This window comes from Grampus griseus (assembly GCF_964374135.1).
Source record: "Grampus griseus genome assembly, chromosome: 13".
Taxonomy (NCBI): Eukaryota; Metazoa; Chordata; class Mammalia; order Artiodactyla; family Delphinidae; genus Grampus; species Grampus griseus.
In genome coordinates this window covers 20,579,259-20,606,940 of record NC_139007.1, presented here as the reverse complement: position 1 = coordinate 20,606,940, position 27,682 = coordinate 20,579,259, and the positions used below count along the sequence as shown (strand labels likewise).

At 37.8% G+C, this 27,682-nt stretch overlaps 2 protein-coding genes across 5 annotated transcripts in view; one reads left to right on the top strand and one right to left on the bottom strand.

Annotated features, from left to right (window-relative positions):
* The window catches only part of RARS2 (arginyl-tRNA synthetase 2, mitochondrial), a 98,625-nt gene extending 84,591 nt beyond the window's left edge, over window positions 1–14,034 (top strand). The window contains exons 22-23 of one of the 3 annotated variants that reach the window (XR_014297594.1): window positions 2,310–2,379; window positions 14,021–14,034. The gene's annotated coding sequence lies outside the window, so the exon portion shown is untranslated. Of the gene's footprint in view, window positions 1–2,309; window positions 3,365–4,040; window positions 4,175–14,020 lie in introns of those variants that run through there. The other 2 variants (XR_014297595.1, XM_082668665.1) reach the window with 2 other exon arrangements.
* SLC35A1 (solute carrier family 35 member A1) lies at window positions 581–27,556 on the bottom strand. Of its 2 annotated transcripts, XM_082668666.1 has the most exons (8): window positions 27,527–27,556; window positions 23,268–23,445; window positions 11,801–11,960; window positions 11,460–11,612; window positions 6,251–6,317; window positions 3,981–4,157; window positions 3,390–3,524; window positions 581–1,471 (listed from the first exon to the last, which is right to left on the bottom strand). In XM_082668666.1, exons 1-8 carry the CDS (start codon window positions 27,540–27,542, stop codon window positions 1,344–1,346), a joined length of 1,014 nt encoding a protein of 337 aa, XP_082524792.1. In that variant the 5' UTR covers window positions 27,543–27,556; the 3' UTR covers window positions 581–1,343. The 2 variants fall into 2 exon arrangements, with proteins under 2 accessions (XP_082524792.1, XP_082524793.1); XM_082668667.1 differs by lacking the exon at window positions 23,268–23,445 and having other exon boundaries at window positions 27,527–27,544.
* Between the last annotated feature and the right edge of the window lie 126 nt (window positions 27,557–27,682).

The window sequence follows — 27,682 nt, the reverse complement described above, 5'->3', positions numbered from 1 at the left end:
TCTCTGAAAAGGCTGTTCATTAATTCCTGCAACCTAGAGCCATACAGCCTTGACTGCAGTCCTTATAAATTCTTTTTTTTTTTTTTTTAAGGCTAGGTGGAAGAGGTTTATAGCTATTTTTTGCAACCAAACAGCCTAGATAAAATTCCAACATACAGAAAGTAAAAAATTTAATGTTTTGGGCTTGTGTTTATGTTTCTGCATTCTCTTTTTTTAATTTATTTATTTTATTTTTGGCTGTGTTGGGTCTTCATTGCTGTACGCGGGCTTTCTCTGGTTGCGGTGCACAGGCTTCTCATTGCGGTGGCTTCTCTTATTGTGGAGCACAGGCTCTAGGGACACAGGCTTCAGTAGTTGTGGCACGCAGGCTCAGCAGCTGTGGCGCATGGGCTTAGTTGCTCCATGGCATGTGGGATCTTCCCGGACCAGGGCTCGAACCCGTGTCCCCTGCATTGGCAGGCAGATTCTTAACCACTGAGCCACCAGGGAAGCCTGTTTTTGCATTATCTTAATGGTCATATCTACAATACAAATAGTGATCAAACAGGTTTCATATAAATAAATTAAGTTTATTGCTGAATTTTCCCATAACATTATAGAAATTTTTTTTAAAAAACACTGAAATTTCACAAATTATTGAGCTCAACAGTTAAACATACTTCATAAAAAAAAGTACAAAAGTGACATTAGAAATATTTTTTGAAGAAAAGTATATCATCTAAGAGCAAAGAAATGTGAATCCAGACAATGAATGGCACAAATACAGCACTTTAGAGGAGTACTCAGTCACCCCCCAGAAATCATTGTCTGAGTTATGAAATAGATTCAGTTTGAGAAGTTATATATTCAGTTTGTTTCTGAACTAGCCTGTCTTGTTTTTGCCTCTCTTTTGTAAGAAAAGAGCTAGGTCTTTACTGCTGCTGGGACCAAATACTGTACATGCACTGGAGAATAAGGACGGGTCACCCTTCTCCCCTGGTACCTGCACAAGAGAACAGTTAGTACAGAAATGGCTTTGGCACTTTAACCCTTAACATAATCCCAAACCTTGTTAATTAAATATTGTAGCCTTGCATGATTTTTTTTAATACCACATCATCTCCATACTTTATATGTACACTATATATACAGTAATAAAAATCCTTCATTCTAAAACAAAACAGGTTGATTCCAAACAGGCCACATTAAATCTTTGTAGCAATACGCTCACATAGCTTTCTTCTTAATGCTTATACGACACAGTTTTTGATTGTTTTTTTTAAGCTACCTTCTGGGATTGACTTAAGGCTCTAGTTTAATGCAAATGGTTTAGTCTTAGTAGGAATCTCTTTTGAGGCTAAAAATCACACACCACTGACTCTCTCTTTTGAAGTTGGTTCTCCTTGTTGAATGGATGTAGTGTCTTGTCTGGGTAATCCATAGAGATATATAGAAACACATACAAGAAGAGTACCCAGAGCAAAGGTGAGTGCTGAAAAGAAAAAAAAAAAAGGAATCTGTATTTGTGTTCTTAAAACTGTAAAAATGATTAGTTTAAAATTTTGAAGACTTTCAGTTGTGGGTTTACACTATCAGATTACATGGAAAATAAATTTAAGTGTTCTATATGATGATGGTAAGGTTTAGAAAGGTCATCAATTCTAGCTCCACCCCCACCCCACTCACCAGAAAAAGTAGTGAAATCAAGGGAGTGACAATTCACTTACTACATACTTTTCAAGAACGCAAGTATGACTGTCCTGGACCACTGACAAAGAACATACTAACATCCCTATATGCTGATTGAAAGAAAACGCAGTGGAATAAGGATTTTCCATGAAAACTAGAAACCTGTGAAAGTTAAGGTTAGTAGAGTAAAAGGCAGTTGAGCAAAATTCAAAGAGTTAGGTGACCAATGATTCAAACCATTGAAGATTTCTGAATAGGAGATGAGGTGGTGATTTAATGAGTAAAATTCCATTTTCTGCTAACATCTTTTTTTTTTTATCTTAATCCTGAAAATCTGGACACAACTGAATTACAACTTGCCCTAACTTGACAAATAGGCATCATATAAATAAATCCTTATGTCAAAACTAAACAATATTCTATGTGGAGTACAATGGCACAGTCTTAATAGCTTTAAAAATGTCATGCAGAGAAACAACATCGAGCTATGACTTTTAGTTCATCCCTAACTAGAAAAGACTAGCTTTGCCTTCCAAAAAGGGGAAGAGGGTAAATTAAATCTAAATAGGAAACTAAGATTGCTAAGACATTCTAAGGACACTGACCAAAAAGCACTTATACTGTTTCCAAATATTCTTTAGGAGCACAGGCATAGGATTTGTTGAGCATAAGGATGGATCAGAACTACAAGTGAAAGTTCACACAAATCAGGTAAGAAAAACATCAGAAGGAGGGCCTAGAAATATCTGTTACTGAAATGGTAAGTAGTTGGCTTTATACAGAATACCTACCTACTATGTGCCAGGCACTGTTCTAAGCACTTTGCCTAAAACAACCCTACAAGATAGGTGTTATTATCATTCCCATTTTACAGACAAACTGAGACATGGGTTAAGTAACTTCCCCAAGGTTTTACAACTAATAAATGGTACAAGCAAGATTTGAACCAAACTATCACATTTTTTTCTAAGATTTCTACAAGGTTGGTATTCTTCTATTTGCATTTATAGCAAGTCAATTGTAAATATAGGCCAGATGTGTTTCTTTTACTTAATGTTGATATTTGACAGATTTTTCTCATGTATTAGTTTATGGTATAACTGATCAGTAAAGAAAATTATCACACCATAAAAGCACCGGGAAATGTTAAGTCAATATCACTGCTTAAATAAGTCAGAAGCCAACTAATGGTGGATATGGCTAGGGAAAATTATATTAGAAGGACCAGCATAAAGGCGGTCCTAGAATGCCAGCTATAGTAATGAATTTTGTATTAATTACATATTAAATGAAACAAATAGCTTTATTAAAGAGAAAATTTAGATTTGGATTGTAGTTTCAAAACCAGTTTATATCCAAGTCTAAAACAGGAAGGTACAAACTAAGGGGGAAATGAAAGAAGTATTCTGTTCTTACCTCAGAATAAAAAGTTTACTCTAATTCCACTGCGGAAATTAACGAGGGAGGCTTTGTCTGCAGAAACACTCTTTCTACTGAGTAGCCCGCTCACTTTCAGCTCTAGAACCATTTAAACAACCTAAGTACTGTGGACACACATTCCACACAACTATGAACTGCTGCGCCTGTAGGATAAATTGTAACAAAACTAGGAATTTCTGTAAACTCTACAAGCAACTGCCATATTTAATGAAAGATGAAATGAACCAAGGTAGTGAGAAGCTCTTCCATGTTAAAAACTTACAGTACAAACTAAGACATACTTATCTGTAATCCAAACAGCATCACTGAAGCAATGGTAGAAAGGACAATGGCTGCTGCTGCAGAAAAGCCTTTCATGATGTTGTCTGTGTACTTGACCACAACAGAAGTGTAGAGGCCTCCAACACTAGCAAGAACTCGCATACAGAAAGAAAGAAAATCTTAACACTCAAATAAATGGAACATTCTATGATGGTGAGGCAGTTTTCACCCCCAGAGATGCCATGCTAATTTACCTAGGAAAATACTATTTTCCTTAGAAGCAGCCATCTGAGAGATTTTGTACTAGGAGTCATAGTTCCTACAAAACAACATTGTTTTTCAGATACCCAAAGGGCTATGTAGTCTACTGCTAAACTGTACACATTTATTGCTAATACATTAGATACGTTTGATTGTGACGGCAAAATTGCTTTGGGATAGCTTTGCCACAAAAGTAAGTCAATAAAACCAAAATTAGATTTTCAGACTGGTATTCACAGTATCAAAGGAATAATTTCAAAATGCTATAAAGGCTTAAAATGGACATCTAACTTGAGGGAAAAGGGTGGGGGGGGAGATCTACCCAGAACCTTTAATTCCTGGATACTTACAGATGACAAGCCAGACATAATATGTGTAACCATAGAAAAATCCTTTTTCTTTAATTTCAGCTCCATCTGACAAGTAGACGCCAACTAATGTCACAACAATCCCTGATAGATACATTTGAATGTTTCTCACCCAAAGGGAAGTGTCAGAACTCTTTAAAACTTTTTCAAAATACACTCCTGAAAGAAAATTAAGCATGCAAATATGAAATAGATATTAGAAATTAATCTAAAATGTCTTTATATTATATTTTGGGGTTATTATTCTAAATAAAGTATATGATTTGTGGAACACACATTTTACATTAATTAAATGCAGATTTATTATGTTGGTTGTGACGCATGGCATACCGAACATTACCAATTTGTATTTTTACAGAGCACATAGAATTAATAACCAAGAGGGAGCTTTCTAAAAACCCACATTTAACAGGAGACTCTTATATTACTATTAATAGTTTCCGCCTTTATTATAGCAGTGAGATAGATCACAAAAGCTCACTTAATGCCACTAAAAGACTTGCTTTGGTCAGCTGGAACACTATATACTATTAGAGTCAATTATCTTAAACATACCCCTATAATATCTGCCTAGTATGAATACTCCCAACTTTGCAAAATAACCTATATAATCACCACTTAGGATTTTTTCTGAGAGTTACACAACCAAAATAAAGTTTAAATAGAACTTGCTGAGTGAAGCCATTTTCCTTTAAAGCAGGGGTCTACAGACCAAGTTCACCCACAATGTTAGAAGGACTGTGAACTCCCTAACTAGATAATGTTTTGTGTCTATGTGCATTTTTCTGGGGGTGAGGATCCGACACTTTTTTAGGTGCTCCAAAAGCACACATGTGTCCCCACCCCACCCACAAAATCACATAGCACAGCTGTAAGTTTTATACTGAAAATGAATGCATGTTTAGCAAGGACATTAAAGATTTTTGTTATAAACACTGTTAATTAGAGGCTTAGGAATTGCCACTAAAGTACTAATCAACTAAAAATTCAAATGAAAACCAACATTGTTTTTGACGAACCTATGTTGGAAAGAGCCAGAGAATGGGAACAAACATATAGTAGCTATTCCTATTTCTATTTTTGATTTTCCTATCTGGGAAAACCATTTAACTATTGGGAAACCATTTAACTATTCAGTTCTCAGTTACTCCAAGCATAGAGGGATATTAAACCACGTACCATTTCCTCAACTGTGTATTGAGAATACACACCTTATGGTAAATAGACTGTTGGACACAAACATTTTACTGTTCAAAACAGTGCTAAAAATCAAGTAGTGTATTATTTGGGGGGTAACCCAATTTTTGTTTCTAATTTGTTGTTTCCTAAGAATAAAAGTTTAGCATGATGCTATCATTAAGTATATTCCTAAATTTAGATTTTCCCTCTTATCAAATGACTAGATACAGAGGTGAAAAATACTTCCTTAGTCAAAAATAGAGTACTAACTCTTTTTTTTTTTTTTTTTTTTTGCGGTACACAGGCCTCTCACTGTTGTGGCCTGTCACGTTGCGGAGCACAGGCTCCAGACATGCAGGCTCAGCGGCCATGGCTCACGGGCCCAGCCGCTCCGCGGCATGTTGGAACCATTTCTAAAACATTTCTTACATTGCACTTAACATCCATACTTTCTCTTCTTGATTCAGTGAAGGATAGCCTGTCCCTACACATATGAGTCCAGACTTCCACATTTATTTGATGTTAGTAATTTTTGATTCTTCCCTCCCCTTTTGGCTGTTACTTCTGGGTATTAGGTTTTCTTAGTGATCACCCCCCTTTCCTCCCTACTCCATAATTCCTAATCTGTTGAAGCAGAGGAAGAACTTGAGGTTACCAGGGAAATACAGATACTGAGCTAGTAACTAACAACCTAAAGCAGCAGAATCGAACCTGAGGATAGTGCCAGTGCCAGGAAAATAGAAAGAGGTACTTGAGCTTTCTGATGGCTAACTTCCTCCATTTTTTAATTTATTTTGGGGATCTTGGCTGGACCGGGGATAGTCAAGGATGACAGAAATACATTCTTAGATAACTGCAAAGATGAATAAGGACTGAGGTCTAAACTGTGTTAAACACTACCACATGCTTACTGGAAAAACAGCTGACATAAAACTATATAGCTATTAAGTAAGAAGATAAGCTTTAATAGGAATAAAGTTGAGTTTGATAAAGCAAGATAAAGTCAATCCCTATTTAAAGTCTGATGTTTTTTAAAAAATTTGACAACAGAATAAAATGCTTTTATGACTTACCTGCAAATCCTGAGCACAATACAGCAACAGCTATAGCACCAAACCCTAATAATGGATTCTGTTCCACCTGCAATAGTAATGTTTTAGAAGTTGTTTTCAGTGACTAGTAAACAGAATTCATCCAAGAGAACAAACAAATGAATACAAAAATCTGTTTATAGCTCTGCGGAAAGTATGTGCCATATCAGACATGGCTATTCTATAGAGTAAGACAGGACCAAACAAAAGGCCATCCCAGAGATAAACCAAAGTACTTACGTTAAAAACCTGTCCCTCAAATTATAGCCAGAGTAAACGCTTGATATAACGTGTGCCTACTTCCTAATAACAATGGGCACCCAAGCACAGAACTGTGCAGTCAGCCCGCCTCTTCATTTTAACTTCTGCCACCACAACTCAAGCTCTTATAGGATCAAGCATGGAAATGGTGGCAGTTTGACTTGTTTAATTTATTCCCTATCACCTACAGGATGGAGTAATGACATGTAAGATTTCCTACTTCACTGAATTTTTATCAAATATTAATAGCATGCCATCTGTGTACCAGATATACTGTTTTATATTCTAAATGAATAAAGATGAAGATGATACACAGCTTTGATTCTTAAATAGTTCATGGATGGGAGAGATTGACACATATATATAATCATAATACTTTGCTAACAAACAGATGCAGGTATATGGGCCCCCAACCTATTGTTTCAACTGTATTTCCTCTTCCCTAAACTAACCATCAGGAGCTTTCATCAGTCTTTCTTCAGAGATAAATGTTATCTCAGTGGCAACACTGAAACTAAAGGGTTGAGACACGTGTCTGTAATATGACAAGCACATACCTTGTTCAAAATAAATAAGCCTGAGAGAAGGACAGTATTACTTGATGTTAAGTACCTGAGAGAGAGAGCTTGCTCTAAAATGTCTGCATGAAGATAAAAGGAGAAATAGATACTATGGACTAACAGTTCTCAAAGTATGGTCCCTGGACCGACTGCAGCATCATCACCTGGGAACTTGTTAGAAATGAAAATTGACAGGCCTCTCCCCAGACCTACTGAATCATAAACTATGGGGATGGGGCCCAGAAATCTGTTTAACCTTCCCGTTGAGTCTGATGTACACTAAAGTTTGAGAACCACTACTATAGACTACAACTGATAAACATGGATGCTTTCCTAATACAATCTACAAGGCCAGCATAGAGAGGAGAAAAAATAACGGTGTGAGATTTCATCTATCCCAACAACTGCTTGGAAGCTCAAGCTACTAAAGATAGTGTCTGACAAATTCCTGGTTGCTTTTCTGCCAGTTTAATCTCTACAGTTAGGAAAAATGGTGATAGACACTGCTTCTCTGGACTTAATTCTGGCTGATAAGAAACTGCTGGGTGGGACTTCCCTGGTGGCGCAGTGGTTAAGAATCCGCCTGCCAATGCAGGGGACACGGGTTCGATCCCTGGTCCAGGAAGATCCCACATGCCGCGGAGCAACTAAGCCCGTGCACCACAACTACTGAAGCCTACACGCCTAGGGCCCGTGCTCCACAACAAGAGAAGCTACCGCAATGAGAAGCCTGTGCACATTGCAAGGAAGAGCAGACCCCGCTTGCCGCAACTTAGAGAAAGCCCACGCACACCAAAGACCCAATGCAGCCAAAAGAAGAAAGAAACTGTTGGGTGATGAAGTAGAAGTGATGGAAACCTAGGAAAATGGCAAACATGTCGTTTTAGCATGAGCAATAGCCAAACAGCATAGTTCAGAGACTTGAGCTCCAGTCCTGAATAAATCAAATTCAAAAACCTAAAACAATTCCATAGCTAGTGGGAGGATGGGTTAATAGGGTAAGAGTTTCTTAAGAATGAGATTCTAATGAACAGTAAAGAAAGAAATCAGTGTTACTAATTAAGGGCATCTTCAATGAATTCTCATAGGAACACTAAAAAAAACCAAAAAACTACAGTACACAAAACCAAGAGGAACGGACCAGGAGTTTTAGTATCAAAAAACTGAAAACAGTGTAAATGGAGGCTTGCAAAATTTAAAGAAGGCCTTTAAAAGTATGTTTAGTTTAGGAAGAAAAGAGTGAGTATGCTTCTTCGGCTAGATGACATGCTGTTAGATAGCAAGAAAATAAGAGTTACCCAAACCTAGTTTCCATTTTCTCTCTGAATAATGACTTTGAATGAATGGGAACTGAAGTCCAAGACATTGGTTTGCTGTTGTGAGAACACCTACCTAAATAAATTCAGAAGTATCTTGACCAAGAATAGTAGCAAATCAAGGTACTGATCACTGTTACCTCTGAAGAATAATAGGGCATAGAAGCTATGCCAGAAAATTTGCATTGGGCAAATACTGTCCTGATTTTCAAAAAGGCAGAAGAAAAGAAAATCTGCAGAAATTATAAACAGCGGCTTGAGACCTGTAAGGCGGCCCAGTACACTCACCAAGAGCACAGGCTCTGGAGCCATGCTGCCTGGATCCAAGCAAGGTTGAACCATTGCTAGCTTTCTTTGCAGAAATTATAAACAGCGGCTTGAGACCTGTAAGGCGGCCCAGTACACTCACCAAGAGCACAGGCTCTGGAGCCATGCTGCCTGGATCCAAGCAAGGTTGAACCATTGCTAGCTTTCTTTGCCTATCAGTTTCCTCATAAGAAAATGGAAATAAAAATACATGCCTCGTATGGTGGCTGTGAGCATAAGTGAATTAATGTATGTAAAGCGCTTAGAACACTGCTAGTATCCAGTGTGACACGTGACTGCAGCTGTTGTTATTACTGAATACCAGCGAAATGCTACAACAGGTGACTTGGAGAACTTTTGAAGGAACCATCAAGAGTGTAATGGTCATCACAAGAAAATGGTGTGGCTTCCATAAGAATACGACTTACCAAATTTTCTTACTGAAAATTCCTAGTGTAAGTGCTGAGGGGAATTCCATAGAGATAATGTTTAGCAAGAAATCTGACAGATTTGCATAATATTTTTGTGAACAAGACAGAAATGTAGTGAGGATAACAGTAGTTCTATTCACAGCTGAGTGAGTGCTCATATAGCAAAGTGCTAATTAACAGAATAAAACCAAGCTAGACCAACAACCAGTATCAACTAGCCAGGCATATGAATAAGCCATCCTAGAAACAGATCCTCCAGGCCTAGGCAAGTCTTCAGTTGACTGCAGCCCTAGCCGATATCTTGACTGCAACCTTATGAGAGACCTCAAGCCAGAATGTCTAAAAGAGGCCAGCTCAGGCAGGCACCTTCTAATTCCTGACCCATAAAAACTGTGAGAGAGAATGTTTCTTAAGCAAGGAAAAAGAAAAAAAAAGTCAAGCTAAAGAGAGTCTAGAGGTATAGCCACAGCTCTGGTCCTGTCCTGTCTAAAATTTTCAGAGAAGACCCAGAAGACATAGGTGTCAAATCTGTAGAAAGCATAACATTCAAAGAAAAAGCTAATGATGGATAAGGACTGGAAAGTCCTCAAAGGCTCGAACAATAACCCAAAGCTAACAAGATGGGCTTAATAAATATAAACACATTTTCCATTTAGAAGCCCGCGGCACAAAATACATCTGAGACAAACTATTCGTGTGAAACAGCTACATGTGGTTGTATAATCAGTTATATAATGGATAGCCTCCTCCAGCCAAAAAAAAACCTAATATAACCTTATGCTGATTTAACAAGTCTCTGGTATTCAGAATAAAGGAGGCAATTAGTGAACTATACCTCACACCACTCAGTCATTATCTGGAGACAGCGTGAACTTTTAGGACACACTGAGGAAAAAGAACGGATAAATGCACCTAGAAAAGAAATACGAGGCAATACCGGGGCACGAGCCAGGGATCATAAAGTCTCCAGAAGCCATATTATAGAAAGAAACAACAAGGTTGTCTCAGTGGGAGAGAAGAAAAGACAGGGAGGGTGGAGATGCAACATTGTTCTCAAACATTCAAAGGCTCATCCTATGGAGTTAGCAGGGATTTGAGTTACTCTGACAAGAACAAGGAACAATGAGAGGCAGTTACAGGAAGCTACATTCTGTTTAAAATATGAAAGAACTTTCTAGAGTGCTCCAAAAGTAAAATACTCTGCTTACTAAGCTTACTAAGCTTTTCACACATATTACCTAGGTGAGGTGACCCTTTTCTAAAGGTGTAGGGTGTTACTGGAAGTTCATATTTAACTTTTAAGTGTTTGCCTTACTTCCCAAACAAATTCTTTACAGTTCTACATCTGAGTTACACGTGCAGTGCATAGTTGATCAGTGTTTTGAAATGTCACCGAGAATATGAGCACGTTTAAACATCATGTAAAGACAATACATATTAATTTAAAACTCACTTTCTGGGGGAAAAAACTCTTCCACGAGGCCAGAAAGTAACTACCTAAAAAGGAGCTTTCTACTTTCACAAGCTCTGCATACATCCCCAGCTGCCTTATACTCCTAAGAGCACCATGGTCTTTCATCTGCTAAGAGTTAAAGAAGATTGTGCAGTTGCAGAGGGAAGCTCCCGACCTTCAGGTCCTTTACTGTAGTTCCACTTCCTACTTCTCTTTGGGAAAATAACCAATTAAAGCATACAATATATTAAAAAAAAAAAATCAGGTATATACCTTAACATTTAACTCTTCAACTAAAAGTTAGAAGTAAAGGCACTTTTTGCCCTATTGTAGTTACCAGTTATTGGGAAAAACACTATTCTGTAAGACCCACTGCTGACAGTGGATGTATGTGCAAAATGATAAAAAATTTTGTGAGTTGCGGGAGAACATGAAAATTAAGACGGGGAAAACTCTGCCCAGTATTTCTGAGAAAATGTCTAAAAGAGGCCTAGAAGTTTTGAACACAGACACTGTGGAAGTTGGCACAACTGAGTTATAGGTTAGCTGTTAACTGTGCAACTCTGGGTACGTGACTTCACCTCTTTGGACTTCAATTCTGTTATCCATAAAACGAAGGAGTTGCATTATATGGAGTTTTGAGATACCATCCATCTCTAACATAGTTTATGCATATGCTTCCTTCTCGAAAAGGAAGCCCGGAGGTATTACTCTCCTTGACAATAACATCACCCTAAGGGGAAAAAGGCGTATCTATATGGCAGAGGCTATGAATCATGCTCCATTCTTTTCTGTGTGACTGTGTGGAGTGCTCAGGACTCTGGAAAGTTCCCGTTTAGCTACAGTGAGCGCTTAGCTTCTTACCACGACGCCTGTGGCCTGGGCTGGTCTCCACTGTACGAGGACAACTCCTCCACACAGCATAAAAACTGAAATCCACTGTAACCTGCTGAGCGTCCTGTTTAACATCAGAACGGTACATAGAGCAGTACAAGGAATCTTCAACTGGTACGTCACCTACCAACAAACGATGAACTCATCAGCTCGGTTTACATTAGACTCTGACACAAATGTATTATTTCTGATATGAACACAGCTGTAGAGAAAAATATTCAATAGTTTGATAAAGGGTTAGTAAAACATCTTTTCACCGTGAAAACATTTTTTAAGATTTTGCGCCTGCCATTATCATCTACTTCACCTACCTGGTATACTGCTGCATCCAGATTGCTGAGAGCCAGGAAAGCCATGTTGTTCTGCACAGCATACACTAAGGAAGGCACGCTCAACTTCATCAGTTCCTTGGGGCTCCCCAAGACATTTTCTCTTAAAGATGCCTTGAATCTACCCAGATTACCAGTTTCTCTTTGAAAACAAAAAGGGGAAATGAGAAGGGATGAGGAAGAAAATGAAAGATCATCCTTTCTATTAGATACTGTCACACATAGGATAGCTACATTGTGTTACGTTCATTGATACTTATTTCTAGAATTTTTAACTGATTTTAGATTTATTAAAAGAAGCAAACCAGCAATGCATCCCCATAAAAGAAAAACAACTACAATCTTCATTTGGGAAAATATGACAATTAGGTTTACCACCCTCATCCTCTGGTCAAAGTTTCAGGGGCTTTTGAGTATATTAAACAATGAGAGTACCAGGAAACCAGAACTGCCGATATTACCTATAAAAAATTAATGTAATCCCTGCCACTTTAACTGCCATTGCATCAAGTTCACCCAGATTATTTTTTAGATTAATCAGGTTGCATATGTATTTTTTAATTTTTAAAATTACAATAGATTTTAATTGCAAACAAAAGAAAAAAGCGTTAGTAGTTATAGAAGTTACTTGGGATAGGAATTGAGTGATGCAGGTCAATATTATTTGTAAATTAATTCCGTGTTAGTGCAATATGGCAGACAATAAATCTTTAAATAAGCATATTCTCATAAAATTCAAGTATGTATCTGTATAATTTTGCAGGAAATCTGAATAATTTACTAATATCAGTAAGGTAAACTGTACCTGGAACATACATAAAGCTTACTACTTGAGTGCATATTGATTGATGCATGCTCTTAAGTATTCTTATTGTTCCTCAGGAGGAACTAGCTAATCTGGCTCATACTTCCCCCTGTTGTAAATCAGCTCACTTATTTCCTGAAAATACAAATCAAAGAACACTTTTATAAGCATTAACACCAAAAAAAAGTGCTACATCAAAAGGCTCCTAACTGCCCCTCACAAGATCCTTAAAAGGACCATAATACTTCGTTGGGAAGATGGAGCTATTTCAACTCACAATGAGCCTCTATATTTTGGGTTAACATTAGAATCAACAGTCACTAATTGGATATTTTCATATTTAAATAGTGCAAAAATAATTACCAAGTTCTGAGGAGGAGCAAAGAGTCCATAATGTCTAATTAACTACCCATGCCTTATCCACTGTAGAACACTCCAGCCCCCAAGAAAATAATTAAGACAGGAAATTTGGCCTAGGCCACAGAAACAAAAGATGCCCTTCTTAGTTACAGACCATACTTTGCTGCCAAAGCTACATGCTGAAAAGTAATGCACACAGCCTGGAGGGCGACTCTACACTCCATGCAGAAGAGGGAGAGAATGCCAGAAGATTACTGGGAAAGTCTGCATTGTAGAGTTTTCCAGATAGCTGAAGGTTGGCCCTTTACCCATTTACCATTCTTTTTTTTAACACAAATCTAAGATGTTCTATATAATTCTCCACCTCTTAAAAGAGTATAAAGAATAATTTCTCAAAGTTTTCCCTCAATTATAAAATTGAAGAGAAAAAAGATTAAAATGAAAAAGAAGAATCACAGAGGTCCAACTCAAAGAACCGTTTTAACAAGGTGATATAATTGAACATCTTCTTTATTGTCATAATTCTCACTAGGAAACATGATGGCAGAGACATAAATCTTACAGGCTGTGTGAAGTACAGGACACTGCTTTTACTATATCATTACTTAATGCCCTTCCAAAATGCTGACTTCTATACTAATGTATCTTCAGAGTGGCTCCCTAAAGAACTACTGAGAGGTACCTGTTTGTACCTATCTTTCACAGTCCACCTCCTTCCATGTCCATTTATCTCCCACATACGATTCCTCAAGCTCTAGTTTAGTAGCCACTTATCCCTTCCCTAATCCCTAGCTATGGGCAATGCCATCTTACCTCCACTCCTTAGAGATACTCTAAACCCTCAATGGTATCAAATGAATTTCTGCCTATCCAGAGAACAGAGTTGATCTCTTTATCACTGGCTCTCTTTGCTCTGCTAGAATACAGGCTGCTTAAGGATCTAACAGCTTCTTCTATTAACCATGGCTGTACCAATAATCAAGGCTGCTGAGGTCCCTTTTCTCCCTGTCACTTTTATCTCTTCTCCCACTTTTCAGCTTTCACATCAAATGAAGGGCCTGCGAGACATCACCAGCCAATCTGAGTACTCCTTTCCTTCAACATGAAAAACGAGTAGAGTATGGTGTGTCCAGATTAACCTTCAGGTCTTTGGCTCTTCTGGCTATATCCTTTTTATTGGATACTTAGGAACTATTACTTCTCCACTGCCAGAAAGACTTTACTATCTTTTTCTGCTTCCTTCTCTAATGTAGATATAAGAGAAGCCAAGGTATACCAGAATGCTAACTACTGGAAAGCTCAAGCTTCACCATGGTACCTTAGAATTCTATCAATATTATATAATTATAACAAGATATTTTGAAATAAGTTGCAAAAAATAGCAGAGAATGCTGAAAGAAATTGTAAAAAAAACAAAAGCTCAAAATAATTAATGATATTAGAAAGAGATTTAGGAGGTATAAGAAAGAATATAGGGGAATGTTACCGCACAGAAAGTTTTAAAGGAGGAGATAAATTATTTCGGTATTAGATTAAATCTTGCTTAATTTAATATATTTAATAAGAATACAGCTCTAAAACTTACAGTCTTACTCACTAAAGTTAAAAAAAGTAATAGCAATATATCTTCCAGAAAACATTAGTAATCATCTATCCTTTTGTTTTACTGTTAAGTAGACAAAGATAAATGATCAATTCTCAATATACTACAGCCTTGAATAGTGTTCTCTGAATACTAAAAAAACATAAAAACCAAAGACCACTTTTTCTTCCATTTTCCTGCTCTGATATTTTCTGGAAATCAAATCCCAAGCACTTTAATGAGTACCTTTTGTTAAAAACAAATTTATTGAATTTAATTATATAAATGACATTGTGAGATAAGAGAAAACGTGTGTATAATCAAAAAGCATACACTAATTTTTTTAGATATAGTCTGTCCCATTAAATTTACTCTTTGATTTTTATCACTGGAATAGAATCCATGTGCAACCTGTTGTTACCTCAAGGAATGCTGACGCTCCATGTTGATTGCAGAGAGATTCCGCTGCTGCAGCCCCCCCAACTTTCCTATCAACCAGCTGAAACCAATTCTTTCTGATCTATGTTTGGTCAAAAGTAGGCCTCATTCTTCCAGCTCCTGATCTGAGGAGAACTACTAGGAGGCCTGAAATCCTTGGCTAGGTTACCAAGGCACTGTGCAAAATGGAATAATACAGCAGAAGTTACTCATGAGTTTAAGAAATCTAAATTTCCCTTACAAATTTCTTATCATCTGCAAAGTTAATTAAAATTAACTCGCATAAAAGATTCTGGGAAGCTAGGTTTAAAAACCAATAATGAGGTCATTTGAGGACAAAAATACCCATCATATGAGGTACATGACTTTTACTTCCTCCCCATGACCCTAAACCCCTTATAGCATTGAGTACAAAGAGGCAGTCAAAATGTAAACTCAGCAAGAAAAACAGAATAGGGCTGGATAATCTATGACATAGGTATCTGAGAGCTTCATTCATTATTCTAGATAATACTATGAAACAGTAAAATAATTTTCTCCAGTCTTATCTGGATAAGTAGTACAAAGATTTAAGATGCATTTGGTTTATTACGAAACACACCCAAAGTGTATGTACATTTACACCTCCTTCTAGGTTTCTTTAGTCTTTACAGGCTGTGGTGGATAGCAAACAATAAAAAGTTGACTTTGTTCTAAGACAACATGCAGTGTTTTCATTTCCTTTTCACATCACAAATGACAGACTTAAATCAAAAGTATCAATTTTAATAGCTATGACAGGGTTTAGTAAAGCATACAGCTAACTAGCAATTTTCCTGTGAATTGTTATAGTAATTATTTTATGAAAAACTAAAATATTTTTAAATGTATTGTTTGATGTTTCAACTGGAATTATAACTTAGAAATTGGTAACTTAGTCAAATACTTAAAAAATAACTTACCCACATATAAAGCTTTTGCAACATCCAACTGCTAAGCTGCTCCCCTCCCCAAAAATAGGATTTATTAATTTCCTTTTCAATATAAAAGTGATCTGATGTAATTATACATGTACACAGCAGTGTATATAAAAAGATAATTATTACATCTTTGTTTTGTAGTAGCAGAAGACTGGACACACCCAAATGCCCATCAATAGAAACTGGTGTATGTGATACATCCATATAGTGGAATACCACACAGCTCTTAAAAAGAATGAGACAGATTTCTATGTACAGACATGGAACCATCTCTAAGATAAAACATTTAAGTGAAAAAAAAGTTAAAAAGCAAAGCAGTGTAAACTGTATGCACACACAATGCATGTAATCGAACTCCCCAATCAGACTGTATAAACCTTAAACCTTATTTATCAAAATAAAGTAGCCATTCATTAATTCTTCCACACACTCCCCTTTTTTTCCTTGCAGTTCTAAATTAACTTTTGATTGAAACAAGTATAATTTCATATTCCAAAGATTACTAGAAATTGTAAGTAAAATCAACAAGGATGGTGGAAAACTCCAAATTAATTACAAACAGAAACCAAAAAAAGAAAAAACAACCCTGTCAGTTTTTTTAATGAATACCAAAATTACACGGAAGGAGAAAAACAGAACTAACCCAAGTATTCTAAGACACAGGCTTTTTACTATATGCTCTAAAACTAAAGGCAAAAAAAAACCTACATACAAATACTGAACTTTAGTTAGTAGGTTTGCTTTTTCACAGCTGTATCTTAGAAGTTCTGAGTCTACTTATTATGTATTCTAGGACTGAGCAAATAAGTAAATATCTTGAGGATAATGAAAGTCAAACTCACCACCATTGGAAAAGGGAAAAGTTGCAATGAACTCTGTGGTACTGGATCAGAATTGCAGGTATCAAATAATATATTACTCATAGTTGTATACACAAACACATATATACAGAAACAGAGAAACAGACAGGTATGTATGTATACACATACATGTTACCTAGCTCTGGCTACTGAAAGGGCCCAGAAGTTATGATACCCCCAGTAGCAATGTGCACACCTCATGTCTAGATTCTGGTTTCTAAATACCATTTTGGGAAAAAAGGAACAAGGCTTCTTAGAGAAATGTATGATTTTGGGATTGGGGCAGGGAAAGTATAAGATAAGCTATGAACATCTTGCTATGCTAAAAAGAACCTGCTCAAAGATGGATGAAAATATGTAAGTGAAAAAGAAAAGAAAAGAAACAGGAGGAACCTTGAAGATGATCCCACTGTCCAAATCTGGGACAATTTGAGCATCGAAATAAATGATAATAATGGATTCCAGCAAATATAATAAAATAATCCATGAATCCACACTGAGAGGGAGAAGGACACGTAGGGGGGAGAGAGAGGAAGAGGGAGAGAAGGGAAAGTTTCTTAGAGTAGAATGCCAACCAATAAATGTATAGAGAATGATGGAACTGGGAAATTACCATTTGGCAACATCAAAGAACAATAAAAATGATGAGAAAGAGGATATATACCTAGTTTCAAAGATTCTCTCCACATGATACTTAATAGTTACAAAGAGAAAATTGGTAACTTTATCTGGAGAGACCTGGCAGGCACTACCTTAATCAAGGAATCAAAGTTAAATCACCAGTAATGGGGCAAATGGATATTATGTGCTTCGTGATACACTGCACTGAGAAAGACACATCATTTCTATGATATTCCTGACCAAAACCCTAAATTTAATCATAAGAAAGCAATCAATAAACATAAACTGTGGGACATTCTACAAATTAAATGGACTATGCTCTTCAACAATGTCAAAGACAAGAAAAAAAGATGGAGGAACTGTCTCAGATTAAAGGCAGCTAGAGATATAATACTACTGTAAAGTGTGATTATTTTACTGTTAAAGGACATCAGTGGGCAACAAAATTATCTAAGGTCTATGAATTAGATAACAGTATTGTATCAATACTAATGTGTCAATTTTGATATTCTGTTATTATGTAAGAGAATGTCCTTGTTTTTAGAAAATAGGCACTGAAGAATTTAGGGACAAAGGGGCATCTTGTGTAAAACTTGCTCTCAAAACATAAAAACAATATACACCCACACAAATACACTGCAATCAAGAATATGGTAAAATTTAGGGCTTCCCTGGTGGCGCAGTGGTTGAGAGTCCGCCTGCCGCTGCAGGGGACGTGGGTTTGTGTCCCGGTCCGGGAAGATCCCACATGCTGCGGAGCGGCTGGGCCCGTGAGCCATGGCCGCTGAGCCTGCGTGTCCAGAGCCTGTGCTCTGCAACGGGAGAGGCCACAACAGTGAGAGGCCCGCGTACCGCAAAAAAAAAAAAAAAAAAAAAAAAAAAAAGAATATGGTAAAATTTAACATTTGGAAATAAAAACTTAAGAGAAAAAACAAAAAATAAAATTATTGCTATTACTGAAATGTCTAACAATGCTACTAAATGCTTATCTTTGCCCTAGCTAATCACAAAACAGCTCAATTATTTTGTTCTAAAATACTTATAATTTGAAAATTAGAAATCAGGGAACTTGCCTTCGAATCCTCACTGCCAGTCACTTTCTAGAAAAGGTACCTTTGGCAAATGAAAACTTCCCTCAACCTAAGATTTCTCACCGTAGAAGATGAAATAATAGCTAAGGCTAAAGCAGTGGCACGAGAATGAAATGAAAATTAGCTGTGTTTACCTGCATGTTTCCCTCACCTGTTTTTAAGGGGAGACGGGGAAGAATGTTTCCTTAACACCTTCACTCTGGCAGCCTGCCATTCTCAACAGCAACAATCCTGAATGTCTGAAGGCAGCAAACTTAGTTGCTGCAATCTTAAAAGAGGATGTTTGGCACTTTACATAACATATTTTGACAGTGATTAACAGCTGGTATTCCAGAGTGTAGTTACTTGCTTTCTAAAGAAAAGAAGTTAGATATCTGCTCATTAGGTTTTCAAAAATTCATTTTTCACAACTGTCCCCCAAAGAAGCATTATTCTTTGATTTTTCTAAGGCAATTTCAACTTATAACATTATATATTATAGCAATAGTGCTAAAGTGCTGGCTAGTGTCCCTTAGTGCAAGAAAGCTGTGAGGTGCCTTATGGAGAAAATACATGTTAGATAAGCTTTGTGCGAGCATGATTAATAGTGCTGTTGGCCCTGAGTTCAATGCTAATGAGTCAACAATACGTACTAAATAAGGTGTCTTTAAACAGAAACATGGTTATATAGTGATCAGTTGATGAAAATGTTGTGACCAGAGGCTCACAGGAACCTATCCCTGTATTTCCTCTAGGAGCAAAAGTTCAGTATTCAGTAATTCAGTGTCTGTGGTAACTACTGAGATAGTAAGAATCAAGTCACCAAACCCATCACCAAGTCCTATAGATTCTACTTCTAGAACATAACTCAATTCCATTACCTTCATCACCTGCTCTGTCATCATGGCCACAATCCCTGGGCTCTAATAAGCTCCCTTACTTCCAACTCTTATACCCTTCCAATCCATTCTCCTCAAAGGAATCAACAAAGTAACTCAAAGTAATGTGGGTCACCATGTTAGTCCCTGATTTAAACCATTCAGTGATTTTCAATGCACTTGAGATAAAATCCAAAATCCTTTACAGGCCCATAGAATTACTCTTGATACCCTGCCGACCTCTCCTGCTTCATCTTAGCACCACTCCCCTCTCACAGCACTCCACATACACTGATTTGTTGTTCTTCAAACACACTGTTCTCTTTACCTTCTCTCTGCTATTCTCTTGCCCAACTTCGATTCAATCTTCAGGTCTGGGTTTAAATGTACTTCCTCAGAGAGGAAGCCCGCAACATTTTCACTGGGTATGTTTCCCACACAGCTATGCTTTAGTTTCATTAACGATTGTCTCATGACATATTGCTGAAGAAGCTGAAGATGCAATCACGATATCCTTTCATTTCATTCCGTAGCTATCAACCTGTGACCTCATGGGTAAAATTCTCCTTTCTCTATCACTCTTTTATCATTCCAAGAGATTAACATTTTTCACAGATGCCTCTTAAAAGTAACCCCTTTGCTCCAAGAAATAAAATATTTTCTTGTTATGAATAGCAGGTATTCCATTCTACCAATGTGTTTTGAATAAGAACATGATAATTTGCCAACATGTTTCTCCATAAAAATTACATTTGCTTTAAAATCCAGTAATTTCAAATGCATTTCACTTCTTTCATGCTTTATGATTTTCCAGTGCTTTTTCCACTTGGAAACTCGCTGTGTTTTAAATGATTCTTCTTCACAGCCAATTCTTGTTAGCCATGTAGTGTCAAATGCCAACCACCAAAACTCTGTGTCATAATACTTTACTTTGTCCTGACTGTCCCTGGTCTTGTGTACTCTGCAGGTAAATGTTCATAAAAGAGCCTCTACACTATGCAGGTGACATACACAGTAAGTGATTACTGGTGATAATCATGATGATGAAGTACAGTATTTAGTTTTCCACACTGTTGCTATTTCAACACCATTATTGGGACTTGTCTGGTGAACTCGTGGAAACTTTTCTGCTTTCATTAATATTTTGATATAATTTCCAAAAACGTTTCCACAAAACAAACTACAACTGACCATATCCATAACACTGAATAACTTAAGAATAGCAAGCAATGCAAAGCTGAAAAAGCATCAAAGTAAAACAAAAAGTCATGCAGACAGGTTAGCAGGACACTAGCCCAACTGCTGAGTTAAACCAAAGGCCTCATTGCTTTTCTGCACATTGGTTTTTAAAGTCTTAACAGTTAACGAAACAACAAAATCATGATCTGATCTTACAGTTTAAAATAGCTGATTTCATGCTTGACAGCCCTATTTCATTCCTGGGTCATGATTTTTTCTCCCTAAGGAAGCTGGGGAATAAGGAGAAGAAATGTGTTCCCCTATTCCCCTTTTTCCAATATCGCCATTTTTGTTTTAAAAGAAGTTAAGCCCTAAGATTTTATTAATTTATTAACGCTTAAATTGTTATATGGATGTTGTTCTAGAGCTTCAAGCAGATTTTTTCCTTTGGAACACTGCCTTTTAAAGTTTTAAAGGTACAATAAAGCCCCTCCTTTACCTGACATTATGCAGAATAGTGGAAGCCAAATTTCCTTAAAAATGGATCTTGTTAAGTAAAAAGCTGTGAAAGGTCTGAGGTTTTACCCTACTTGCAACCTAACAAGTTAGGCTGCCACAGTATCTCTGCCTACAAGATAAATTTTAAACACAAATTTTCTATTAAAGCTTTCCACCATCAAGTCTCAAGTTATTTTCTGTTCTTTCCTCCTTTCCCAAGCCAGTTTTAGAGTATTTTTTTCTGATGGTTATTTGTAATAATGTGTGTGTTTACTAGTTCATTTTCGGTCTCTTCCACTGAAACTAAGTTCCAAGCAAGGAGAAACCATATCTACTTCATTCATACCTGTATATCCAGCACCTATGATAAAACTGTCACACAGAAATCACTTAATAAATATTTGTTACATGAAATTTTAAAGTGTTTAAATGTAATTTAAACCTACATACATGCTATTCCTCACTACTTCCCACTCTCACCAGCCCACATCTTGAAACCTAGATGAATTCACCCACCCACATGACCCAGATGGGTCCCCATCTCATAAATCGTTCCCCAAGTAATTTCCTACCAGATTTTATTTAATTCTCACAACCCTATTTTCTCCAATTAAGAAATGAAGAAACTATACAACATAACCCAAAGCTCACCTCCTGTTGTTTCATTTTCTCTTGTCTCTTGTTGCTGTTTTTCTCTCATCCACAGACTATGGCTGTTTTCCTGTCTTGAATGGACTCTGACCCCTAGTTTTATAGACTCAGTGTCTAGAATTTCCCTTTTCAGCCCCATAAACTCACTGCATATATTTCTTTATTGGTGGTGAGAAAGTCATCTGATTTTTATCAGACTTAAAGTATTCCAGTCTATGAATAATATAATGTGGGAAATGAAAACAGACAAGCATAAAACTATTGGGCTATGGGCAGGACTGAAGACTTATAACATAAACTTTAAGAAAAGAAGAAATGAAGAAACTAAAGCTCAGAGAAGTTAAGGAATACGTGGAAAGTCATAATCCCAATGAGTCTAGGACTAAAATTAGGTCTGTCTCACTCCAAAGCCCCTATTCTTAACCCTCTCTTATACTGCATCCTTGGCTAAAACGATTTTCATAGGATGTTACTGATACAAAACCCAGTGCTGCCACATAGTAAAAGTATAGCAAGGGAGGAACCTCAGATGCTGTATAGATAAAATACGGGTAATTATAGTACTTAACCTAAAAAATATATAAAGATTAAATGAGATAACTAATGAAAAGCACTTAGCACAGTGCCTAACACTTAATACAGGAAACACTCAAGAAATGTTAACTAGGGCTTCCCTGGTGGCACAGTGGTTGAGAATCTGCCTGCCAATGCAGGGGACACGGGTTCAAGCCCTGGTCTGGGAAGATCCCACATGCCGCGGAGCAACTAGGCCTGTGAGACACAACTACTGAGCCTGCACGTCTGGAGCCTGTGCTCCGCAACAAGAGAGGCCGCGATAGTGAGAGGCCCGCGCACTGTGATGAAGAGTGGCCCCCGCTTGCCACAACTAGAGAAAGCCCTTGCACAGAAATGAAGACCCAACCCAGCCACCAATCAATCAATCAATAATAAATAAATAAATGATAAATAATAAATAAATTAAAAATAAATAATAATAATACAAATAAATAAATGTAAATAAATAAGCCAAGCATTTGAAGCCCTTTAAAAAAAAAGAAATGATAACTATTATTATCATAATATTCCTCTACAACAGAAGTCAGCAAATGTTTCCTGTAAGAACCAAATCGTAAATAGTCTAGGCTCTGTGAGCCACCATACTGTCTCTGTTGCAACAAAAATAAGCAGCAAACTGGATTTGGCCAATGGGCCACAGTTTGCTAACCCCTGCTTTAGGGTGGAATTCTTCAACTTCAGCACTACTCATATGTGGGGCTGGGTAATTCTTTGTTATGGAGTGCTGTCCTGGAGGACAGGACATTGTAGGACATTTCTCAGCACCCTTGGCCTCCACCTACTTGATGCCAGTAGCATCCCCCAAGTTGGGTCAACCAAAATAATATCTCCAAGGGAGCAAAACTGTCCTGAGTTGAGGAAGACTGCTCTAAAGCAATCAAACATACAAAGATGTAGCTTGAATCTTCTGATAAAGAACATAACTGAGTAAAAAATTAATAACTTAACACACTAAAAAGTATTTATACTCACTTAGCTAAAATTCCCACACTTAGCAATAACTTTATAACTTCTGTGATACACACGGCTGTGGTTGAAAAGTAGAGTTCTTTGTCTGATGTCCTTGTGTATCTTAAAGCTATGGTGTAAGTTGCAGCCACCAGGGTCATCACTGCCAAGCAGTATAACTTGAATAATAAATTGACATTTTCTGGAAAATACGTGCAACAAAGATATTATTTAGTAGACAATATTATGTATATAAAAGTTAAGCAGTGTTATACCTCAAAATGCCTTCAATTTCAAGCACAAAATACGTTTAAAAATTTATTTCAAAACAATATTTTCCAACTACATGAACAGAAACAAACATACACACACAAAACACAGCTGACTTTAAGTATCAACTGGTTAGGCATAGATTTTGTTCCTGGGGAGGGCTTAAGTGCAAGGTTATATGGCATAACTAACTCTAGTTTAGGATGTTATAAATCACATACTTTATATATCTTTATAATTCATACTTGTGAAAGCAAAACACAAAAGCAAGATGAAAACGATTACTGCAATGTATGTTCTAAATAGAGAGACAGCAGAAAGAAAACAAAAGGAATAACGGAGTGATAAAATAATATAGAACTTCATCATAATAAAAAACAAATTACATCCAGCCTCTCATTTCATAGCATTCTAAGAAAGATAATTCATAACACCATAAAAAAGAGTATTAAGAATGAAGTTCTGTAAAACTTGAAATCCAGGAAATATACACAACTTATGAACACTCAATTTAAGAACTTCTTGCAAGTATATCTGAGCAGCAGTCATCACTCAGGTGCCAGGGCCGGTCCAACACCTTCAATAAAACCACAAGCACCGGTGTACCAGGGCTCCTTCCATACTCCCAGCCCTGCTCTGAGACTACCATCACCTAATGCTCAAACTATGTCTACTTTCTTTACCCACTTCACACCTCTCTCATCCCCAGCTACCTGTAACCTTTCAAATCTAAGGCACATGTTAAACAGGGATCAGCAAATTTTTTCTGTAAAGGGCCAAGAGTAAATATTTTAGGTTTTTTAGGCCACAAGGCAAAATCAAGGATATCATGTAGGTACTTAGGTGACAAGACAGAAAATATACTTTCACATTTAATTTATATTTAATTGGAAAAATTCAAAATATAATAATTATTGAGTACAATGCTTTACAGTATTGAGAAGAAGGGAATTCTATGGGGTGCGTGGGTGATATTTTGCTTCATTGGTCTTCAAAGTTAGGGATCCATCAGATTAATTACAAACATTCACCTGTAAAAACCATTCTTAGCTGATAGGCCATACAAAAACAAGTGATAGGCTGGGTTTGACCAATGGGCCATACTTTGACAACCTGGGTTAAGAACCAGAGGGACAGGGGGTAACTCTGGGCTGCTACTGTAACTACATTACCCCTATGTACACTTTTGTTCACCACTTTGGCAGCCTAACCACAATTCAAAGGTGACTTGCACAGGAAAATAAAGTAGGAGTTTCAAATAAGTTATATGGTAAGGTAGAAACTCACTAGGAAACAGATTATTCAATATAAATATTTTTCCCTGGGTGAATTAAAGAATTATTTGTAAATTTCAGGCAGATTTTTTAAATTACGTTAGGTCTTAACTGAAAAGTAATATGGTAAAATAGAAGAAATAGAGCTTCTCCGCCTAAACTTTCTTTCCAATAGATCTGAGGACCCAAAAAGCAATGTTAATGTAAAAGGGATTGAAGGAGATTACTATAATACTTTGCTTGCTCTAAAACTTTCCTACACAGGAGGAAATGTAAAACTTAAAAAATAAACAGCAGTACAGGAGAAAGCATTTCCCATCTTCTTGATCGGGGGTCAGCAACCTACATTTCCTCTCATTTTTATATGACCTGCAAGCTGAGAATAGTTTTACATTTTTAAACGGAAAAAAGTTTTTCGTTAATCTTTTGGGATGTGTGAAAATTATATGACATTCAGATTCAGTGTCCATAAAAAACGTTTTACTGGAACACAACTACGCTCATTTGTTTCTGAACTATCTATGGCTACTTTTTTTTTGCCGGGCAACAGCAGGATGAGTAGTTATGACTGAGACCATCAGCTGTTAACAGAAAAAGTTTACCAGCCCATATCCTAGATTATCAATACTTTCATAAATAAGAGATGTTAGGATCGCCAAACTAAAAACTACTTTATTTTAGCTCTTATATAGGTTCCTGATTCCAAAACAACATAGTGAATGTTTAACACTTTGAAAGTACACCTCTTAGAATCGTGATTAATGGGAATATAGATGATATTCTTGAAAATAACTACTGATGGAAATAGAAGCGTAAACAAATAAGTTTAGATATTTGTATAACATATAGGGCTTTGGTATAGAATACCACTTTTAAAACATATAATAAACTTTTTAAAAATACTTAATGCTTTTTTAAGCATTATTTTCTCTAATTTCAGCTTACCATTAGATCAAAATATCTTCTTCACTCCAGTCATTAATTCTCCAATATGAAAGTTCAATTATTAGCAATTTCAGTTTTTTTTCAGGGTAATATCAAAAGTCCATACAGGGACTTCCCAGGTGGGCCAGTGGTTAAGACTTCGCGCTTCCACTGCAGGGGGCGTGGGTTCCACCCCGCATGCCCAGAGGCTCCACCACGAGAAAAAAAAAAAGTCCACAACTCAACTGCATTGTTGAGTGGGCACACTGGCACATCAGCACTGTTTTCTCCTTCTCACAAAGTTCCCATTAGCTCCCACGCAGTATCTGTTTTTGTGTGGAAAATGCCCCCCAAATGAAATTTACAGTGTGGAGTTAAATCTTTTGCTCAGTTATACTTTACTATATTTTAGAGGAGACATTATTTGTAACACCTGAGAACCTGGAAATTCATTAAGTCCCAGATAAATAAATCCTTTGTGAATATCAGGAAGCTCAGGAAACTGCAATTTTGTATTACACATTTCTAATGGGCATATATAAGATTTATAACATGACCCAGGCACAGCAAATATGTATTGGCAGTAAACCTAAATCTGTAAATTGTGGCAACTATTTCAGATAATGATTCGACTTATGTAATTCTGAACTTGCCTTCACCATTAATCTCGCTATTCCCATTTTATGTCAGTTATCAAAACAATTCTACTTTTTTCCCTTTACTTCCTGTGTTGCTACAAAAAGACTTAAGGTTGGGCTTATTTGAAAAGCAAATAAGAGAAGCATATGCAACTACAGACAGTACCCCCTGGGCAGGGCCTGAATAATAAACGTGGCCTCTTCAACCAGGAAAATAATTTGGTACCCATGCAAAAAGCTATTCTTTAAATATTTGCTCAACTTTATTCAGAGGTAAAGCCAAGAGCTCTACGAAAGAAGGGTGGAGAAAGAGTGTTGCCCAACCTCTCCTAGCTACTGCTCTACCATTCAGAAATTCAGCTCTCGTCCTTACTTACTTACCGGACTCAGCAAAGCAGAAGTGCTGCGGAGTTAATCAGACTCACCCTCACGAAATGGCAATTAGTCATCAAACAGTATTACTCTAATGTGCTATCCCTGGGGAAGGGGGCGGGGGAGTGGATCTCGCCCCACCCCTCCGGCAAAATATCAAAGTATTCCTTCTAACAACATACAACATTCTCCTTGGAAGTAACTCTGTTAACGACTGCTTTCTCCACCTCGTTAGGGCTGCAATGCTATTTTAATGCCCCAATGATGTTTTTAGTGGCTGTTACGTGGGCCAGCCGCTGCTTAGGCTCTGCACCCGGAGCATGCCCTTATGCCTCTGTGCATCCTAGGGCAGGAGGCGCAGCGGAGACAGCAGCCGCGGTGACCCCGGCCAGAACAGAAACCGATCCTGCCTCCCGCTGGGTGATGCGTCTCCAGCCCCGCACCTGCGCCCCGGCCCCTCGCCGGGTCTGTCTGAATTCGGTTCCCACCCACTGCCAACTCGTCGAGGCAGGCGTAGTTTCGGGCCGCCGAACTGTCCATCGCGGAGTACGCCGCGAGGAAGGCAGCCGCAGTGGGAGGCTGACTGCCCCGCACTGCCACGAGCGGCGGCGGCGCGCGCTCAAGCCCGAGAGCGGCTCAACACAAACTCCTGCTGCCCGACGCCCCGGCCTGGCCCCTGGGCCCCAGAGCCCCGCGGGCGCGGAGGATGGCCGGCCGCCGACAGGTGCAGACCAGCGCTGACGCCCGCTCGCCACCGCCCCCCGCGGGGTCCCAAGTCCCCAGTCCCAGCAGCCCCCGGCCTCACCTCTCTGAGGAGCCATGGTTCCCCGACAGCACCGCGCGGAACTGACGCGCGCCCCCTTCGCGCGCGCTGCGCAGGACACCGGGGACCGCCTCCTGGGGTCATAGAGACGAAAGCCGCTCGGCCTAGAGCGCCTCGCCGGCCGACCAGCCACGGATT

Excerpts from the sequence above, each read along its gene's own strand:
- SLC35A1 (XM_082668666.1), bottom strand. Across the intron at positions 11,613-11,800 it reads TGGATGCAGCAGTATACCAG|GTGACGTACCAGTTGAAGAT; the intron begins GTAGGTGAAGTA and ends GTTTGTTGGTAG. Across the intron at positions 4,158-6,250 it reads ATTGTGCTCAGGATTTGCAG|GAGTGTATTTTGAAAAAGTT; the intron begins GTAAGTCATAAA and ends ATTTTCTTTCAG.